The sequence below is a fragment of the Mus pahari genome, chromosome 6 (genome assembly GCF_900095145.1).
Source record: "Mus pahari chromosome 6, PAHARI_EIJ_v1.1, whole genome shotgun sequence".
Classification (NCBI taxonomy): domain Eukaryota; kingdom Metazoa; phylum Chordata; class Mammalia; order Rodentia; family Muridae; genus Mus; species Mus pahari.
In genome coordinates this window covers 96,247,179-96,254,554 of record NC_034595.1, presented here as the reverse complement: position 1 = coordinate 96,254,554, position 7,376 = coordinate 96,247,179, and the positions used below count along the sequence as shown (strand labels likewise).

The 7,376-nt window shown below is 50.7% G+C and overlaps 1 protein-coding gene across 1 annotated transcript in view; it reads left to right on the top strand.

Annotated features, from left to right (window-relative positions):
• Nucleotides 1-3,658, top strand: part of Tnfrsf8 (TNF receptor superfamily member 8) — a 49,306-nt gene extending 45,648 nt beyond the window's left edge. Inside the window, exon 13 of the mRNA XM_021201089.2 lies at nt 1,590-3,658. Coding sequence (XP_021056748.1) covers nt 1,590-1,834 — 245 coding nt within the window. The 3' untranslated portion in view covers nt 1,835-3,658. The remainder of the gene's footprint in view (nt 1-1,589) is intronic.
• Nucleotides 3,659-7,376: the final 3,718 nt, after the last annotated feature.

The following is a 7,376-nucleotide window of genomic DNA, read 5'->3' as shown; positions in this document are numbered from 1 at the left end:
AGGCTGGCCTCGAACTCAGAAATCCGCCTGCCTCTGCCTCTCAAGTGCTGGGATTAAAGACGTGTGCCACCACTGCCCGGCTTTTCAATCAGATTCTTACTGAGTTACCGAAGCTGGCTTGAACTCACTTGCTTTGTAGCCCAAGCTAGCTTTGAACCTGCTACCTTCTTGCCTTGGCTTCTCCAGGTTTACAGGTTTGTGCTTCCAGGCTTTCATCTTTCGTTAGCCCCTCAGATGAAAGTGCCAGCAAGCCTTGATGGAGGATGTGGGGTGGGACCTGAGACCCTGCTCTCAGCTCTGGACCCATGGGACACACAGTTCGTCCCTTTCTCTTGCCCTTCCCTCCTCATGTTTCTTACACTTCTCTCTTTCCTGGGTGTGTGAGAAACCAAAATAGAAGAGCTGGCATGGTGCAATGCTCTCGGACATGCCGGGGCACTTGAGAATCTTCTGGGCTTCCTGAATCTGAGGGTGTAACCCAAAGGCAGGGGTCCATGTGCCCCCTGCGTCTACCCACCCCCACTCTTAAGTTCCCTTTTGGGCTTCCCCATTCCATCTGCAGAGTCCATTGCAGGATTAGCCAGAGTGGTACAGCCCCCAGCCTGAGGCCATAGAGGCGGTGTCCAGTGAGTAGAGCCAATTATTCTGATGAATCTAGACTTCTGCCTCCCAGTTGCAAAGATGGCTTTGTTTCCCTAAGGCTCCCTGACTCCCTGCATGGAAAGACCATTCCAGCAAACCCCAGCATCAGCCTGTGTTTAGACTGTGGCATGGACTAGTGCTAGGAGCCTGGGCTACCCATTCACTTGACACTCATGATCCCCTCTGCCTTCTGGCAGCATGAGGTTCAAAGGGCTGGGCACAGAGACACACAGAGCCCCTGGATGCTGTTGCATATCATCAGGACCCAGGTTTCTGAATAATGTGGCCAATCAGCCAAGTTTGCCTGGACTGATGAAGCTCCTGGGACGTGGAACTCATCTGTCCCAGGCAATCAGGGGCACACTGGTCACCCAGGGCAGCCAGGTGGCTAGATGCTTCTTTGGAAGTGTCTCCTAACCTTACCTGTTGACCTCAGGTTCTTTTTTTTTTCTTTAAGATTATTTATTTTATGTATATGAGTACACTGTCGATCCCAATGCAGATGGCAATGAGCCACCATGTGGTTGCTAGGAATGAACTGAGGACCTATGGAAGTGCAGTCAGTGCTCTTTATCGCTGAGCCATCTCTCCAGCTCCCTGACCTCAGGTTCTTAACCATGCAGAGGATTAGATTAGTGATGGTGAGGGGCTATTCGTGGGAGTGCTGGGTCTCAGAGATGGCACTTGAGAAGAGTGAGGGACATGTGTTGGCTCTGCTGTGTCCCCTGGTGTTCTTACCATCCTGCTTTTCTTTACCTGCTTTTTCCTGGACTGACTGCATTCTGTCCATCTCTGTTGACATGCCTAAGAAATCATGGGCAGCCCCATCCATACCTCTCTGTGTAACAGAGAGGCTGTGCTATCTGTGTTGAAGTCACCCAGCACATGAGGTGGAAGTGGGCCAAGGCCCTGGTCTCTCCTCTCTCACCCATCCTTTTGCCTTACAGAGAAAATCTACATCATGAAGGCCGACACAGTGATTGTGGGCTCTGTAAAAACTGAAGTCCCCGAGGGCCGGGCTCCAGCAGGGTCTACAGAGTCTGAGTTGCAAGCTGAACTAGAAGTGGACCATGCCCCCCATTACCCAGAGCAGGAGACAGAACCACCTCTGGGCAACTGCACTGACGTCATGTTCTCAGTGGAGGAAGGAGGAAAAGAGGACCATGGGCCCACGGCTGTCTCTGAGAAGTGACACCCAATGTTAGCTGGGGCTAGAGAGCAGCTGAGTGCACCCCTGAGATCAGGTTAACACCTGGGGAGCTACCACAGCTTGAACTGAAGACCCAGCATCCAAGGTAGCCCAGAATGAAGCCTTCAGCGGCTGCCAAGAGCACTGGCCCCTGGGCCCCATCAATGGGCACTCACCATCAGGCTGATTCCACTGGGGGAGAAGCCACGGGCTGGTTCCGAGCTTCCTTGCCCACACCCCTGTGCCCTGCCTCCTCTCCTTGTGTCTCAGGTGATGGCTTTACTGACATGCTGCTAGCCTCCAGCTGTAGACATGGCACCTATTGCTTCTACTCCTGGGGCAGAGGGAAGTTAAAGAATGAATGCTCATCATCACTGGCACAATAATAGCCTGTACCCATCACACAGGGAGGGCAAAATGAGACCCTTTTGGCACGGCCTCCCTGCTCTATGGACCTCCTCAGCAGCTGCAGTGACCCCACCTGACAAGCGTTACTCATGACTATGCTTTGTCCAAGGACTTCGTGTCACTTGGAGATAGGAGAACTGTAGTCCTGGAGGTTTTTAACGCTTTGTGCCATTATCTGTTCCACCCTGGAAATGAAGAAGCCTTGTCCCGAAACCTCCAGGATCAGGTCGGATGACACCTAGCTCCCAAAGGAAGCTCTAGCAGGTGGGAGCCTAGCTTCTTGCTGCTCACAGTGCTTAGCCCTCACCTACTGTGAGGAGGCCCTGCTGGTGAACATACCTGAAGATCTGCTTTAATGTTTTGTTTTGTCTTGTTTTCCTTTTGAAGTACTGAGACTTGAACCCCTGGCTTTGTGCATACCAGGCAAATGTTGCAGGGCTGACCCACCCCAGCCCAGCATTTCATACTAAGCCCTAAAGCTGCTGTCACTCGCAGCCTGGCTCTCCCGCTGGCACCTGCATACTCTTGAAACAAACAAGCAGCCAACTGGATGACACATCTGCTCTGTGGCAGCCTGGGGACTCTGGACTTACCCTTGGGCCAGGCAGGGAGAATTCTGTTTACTCACTAACTGTGTGCTGTCTGGAGGAAGTTGGGACCCTGTCCAGAATCACGAGGGGAGTTTCTGAAACCATCTGAATCTATGGGGAAAAGTTGGAGCCGCTGAGTACTACCGGAGGCGTTATACCACAGTCTGGATCCTGGCCAGAAGGGATGTGTGGGGGCTGAAGAGTTGCCCATTTGTCTTGTGCAAGAACACAGTGGATATGTGGGCATACACCGTGGCCCCAAAGCCATGTCATGATGACCACATGGATACCACACTTTTGGAAGATTATTGCCCAACTTTTTCTTTTTCTAAGATAAGATCTTGTTCTGTATCGTAGGATAGATTCAAACATGATATGTAGCCCATGCTGACCCTGAACCTATAACCCTTCTATCTTAACTTCCTGAGGGATGACAGGCTCAAGCCACTATGCCAGACTGCCACACATTTCAACAAAGTGACATATTCCCTTGCAGAGTGGCTCTTCACACAGTTTTTGACCTTCTAAGAATCCCTAAGGGACTGTAAAAAAAAAAAAAAAATAAGTGGATTTGTGAGGCTAAAGGCTGATCACAGAGATGGGCAGTGAGAGGTCCTGAACACAAAGGCTGGCAGGGATCTGGTCTGCCCCCCTGCCTCCCCCCCAGGCAGGGCCTTATCTCTGTGTGCGTGGCACTCACAGCCAAGGGCAGGAGCCTGTGACCAGCTGTGTGCCCTTTAAATCTCTCCTTGTCCATCCAGGCAGTCTCTTTTCCCCTGTTCAAGTCCTGCTCTCCAAGGATGCTGGGAATAAAGTGTGTCTGATCACAAGACTGCCTTTGGTATTTGTAGAATGAATCCCCGGCCTCTCCAGGGCTTTCTTCCCACAAGCAGGTTTGGACCATGCAACTTCAGAAAAGAGGAAACTCCACGTAGCTGGAGGAGCCGTGGGTCTGTGGAACCCAGGTCTCGTATGGCTGAGCAGGTCCCACCACCCTGCACACAGAACATGGCAGAGCTCCAGCTATATACAACCAGACCAGAGTCCCCCCTCTCTGGCACCTGTCATCTCCATTCCTAGGACTGTAGCCCACACCTGCACCTCACCTTCAGCCTGACACTGAACCTGCTGTTTGTCGGCCATGCAGTCAGGCCAGGAGCCAGAGCTCTCCTGATGGGGAACTTCCTAGCTCTAGCTGTTCTGATGCTCAGAACAGTGAAGAATCAGGCCCCTGTTCTCAAGGGGGCAATCCCTGTGTGGTGAGCGACCCTGCCCCCATCACTTCCTGAGCAGTTATCTGCAGTTGGTGTCTAGTTCTTTGATGCTGTTGCTTTCCAAGGCAGTTGGGTAGTATCTCCAGGACCTGGCACCAGTCTCTTCAATGGGACAAGAGGGCTGTCCCCCAAGCTGCCCCCTCTCCCTCTTGAGTTCCTTCCCAACAGTGAGTCTGCAAGGACTATGTCCTGGCCATCTTCACTTGGGCAGTGTTGCACTGACCTGAGTATACATGAGAGTGTTCTGGGATAAGGGAAGTCCCCAGCTGCAGTTCTCTACATGTCTCCTCTTGCACCTGGGGAACTGGTACTCAGAGTCAGGTTCAAACCCCAGTTCTCCCAGAGACCAACTAGAGAGCTTGCTTGAAAAAGTGAAGACCACTGCCATCTGTTGCTATGACACAAGGCTTGAGACTGGGAAATGTATTAAGAAAGGTTTTTCTGGCTCATGGTTCTGGCAGACAGGAAATCCGCAAGTGGGCAGCCTCGTCTAAAGAGGCTCATTGACTCTCTGTGCTGGGAAAAACGGGGCAAGTAGGTTAAACCTGAGGTCAAAATTGCTCTCACGGTAGCTTTCAGTCCTCAGACACTGTGGACTTGCTCCTGAGGGGCCCATGGAGTTTTGTGGACTACGAGCACCCTTAGTGACCAAACCCTCCTGTGGTCCTCACCTCCCACTAGTGATATAATGTCAGTCAGAGCTCAGCATGACCTTCAAGGAGCTTCACCATACTCACCTCAGGGCTCTATTTCCTCATCTGTGAAATGGGTATTGGTCTCAACCTGAGAAGGCTGTGGGTTTCCCAGAGATGCCACTCATGATTAGTGACTTCGTTTTTTTATTCCATCCAAGTGGTCACTTGGTCCAGAGTGACCCTTTCCTCTATCATATAAGAGGTCCCCTCACAGAGGCCACAAGATAGTACACATAGGTTTCAGGGAAAAAAATACACATAGTGATGGTTGGTTCTAAGGCTAGTCCTCCAAAACCTACTTTTAGTCTAGCCTGATACTTTGCCTCTCTTGGAGCCCCCACAATGTGCAGGTTACTTCTTGCTGAGATACCCTGGGAACTCTTCAGTTCAGTCAGAGGTCTAGCTGTGTGTTAGACATCTAAAACCCTTGCTATTTATTTGAGGTCCCTCCTGGTTCTAGTGCCTTCTGGAACACATTACATTCCGTCCAAGATCTTCTTCATAGTGGCCCTTTTCCAAAAACACATACTCTGAGGCAAGCCCAGCTAGCAAAGAATTCCTGGCACACAGCTTTCCTCCCGGGGATCCTTTGTCCAGCAGGTGAGACATTGGCTGTCACACACACACCAGTCTGTGATGTGTTGGTGAAATGCTAGAAAAGCAGAGACAGGTGGGTCTCTGTGAGTTCTAGTCCACCTCCTGGGTAGTCAGGGCTACATAGAGAGACCCTGTTCCAAGCCCAGTTTGTGGGCAGAGGCAAGACAGTGTCTGCAATGGCAAAACTGGGGACAGCTTCCTGCCAGCACCCTAGCTCCACCTGAGTGAAATAAACCCGCAAAGCTCAGAAAGCAAAAATAGTCAGTGCAAAGGCCCTGAGGTGAAAAAGCTCCTGGACTTGAGATTCAGGAAGAGTGCGGCCATACAGGAAGCCCAGTGTGTGGGGGAAAAGGAGGTGGGTGGGGAGAACTTTGGCCAGGGATGCCAGCTGAGCCATTACAGAGCACTTAGGGTGTATCAAAAGAACACTGTTCCATGCTCAGTTTTATGGTCTTGTAAGTACAATAAAGATTTCAGATGGAGTGACAAAAGCCAAACCACAGGGGCATCAAAAGTCCCAAGAGCAAATTTCAGGGGGAACTTAAGAAGGCTGGAACAGGAAGCTGCTGAGCAGGCAGCCAACAACATTCCCAGGTACTGCTGGGAAGCTATAGGAGGAAGGATCAGGGAAGTCAAGGTTTCTCTTTCTTCTGGGATCTTCCAAGCCTGGATGGAGAAGTCTGGAGAAGGCTTGGAGAACCCCGGGCGTTGGTTCTCCCGTAGTCTGAGCACCATGGGATTTATCAGTAGCCCTGACAAAGCGTGGGGACACTTTGTCATGGGAAATAGTGGAGGTTATGGCTGCGGGTGAGATGGGCCTCCAGGGTTCAGTTTCAGCTCAGCTGGTTCCCAGCCACACAGTTTCACACTCCTGCCACTTGTTTCCGGACTGACATCATGGACTGAATTCTCACCTGGCATGAGGCTGGGAAGTGATGGGGACAAAGTGTCTAGCCCAGCTAGAAGTTTTCATGGTCACTATTAGCTGCCTTTTTATTATTATTATTTTTATTTATTATATGTAAGTACACTGTAGCTGTCTTCAGACACTCCAGAAGAGGACATTAGATCTTGTTACGGATGGTTGTGAGCCACCATGTGGTTGCTGGGATTTGAACTCCGGACCTTCAGAAGAGCAGTCAGGTGCTCTTACCCACTGAGCCATCTCACCAGCCTTATTAGCTGCCTTTAAAGAGCATTTGGCTTCACCAAGCCCTTCTTCAGTCTGTGTCTGCTCCTAGGTGCCAGTCCTCCATGCTTATCTGGGCTCTGGGTGGAGGCTCACTGTCCCACACTTGAATGTTTAAGAGTTGGAGTGCATCCTCTCAACGCTGACTCCATTTCCCTACCTGGATTCAGGTGGCCTGGCTATCTCTGTGGTGAGAAGTAAGGTTGACGCTGTGAACGTTATAAGCTGCTTTCAGGCAAATTTCAGCTAGGAGTTACCACCTCTATGTGATGGGAACAGGCTCCATCACACACTCCCTGCCTTGATGGACTGGACCTTGAGGGACCAGGAGCCAAATTTCACCTTTTCATCCTTATATTGTTTCAGTTAGATTGTGGTCACATGGATGTGGGAATTAAGGAGGAGGAGGCTTTGAGGCATGTGTGTTGCACATGAAGATGTGCACTTCTCTGTCACCTTTTTATCTTACCCCCTTGAGACAGTGACTCTCACTGAATCTGGAACTAGGCTGGCAACTAGCAAGCCCCAGTGATCCTCCTGTCTCCACCCTTCATAGATCTGGTTGTAAGTGTGGTTGTAGCCACATCCTGCTTTTTTGCATGGGTGCTGGAGGTTTGAACCCAGCCCAGTTTTTATGCTTGTTTATTAAGCGTCTGTCTTAGGTAAGGTTTCTATTGCTGCTATGACACACCATGATCAAAAGGCAAGTTGGGAGGAAAGGGTTTATTTGCCATACACCTCCATATTATAATCCACCACCGAAGCAAGCTAAGGCAGGAACTCAAACAGAGC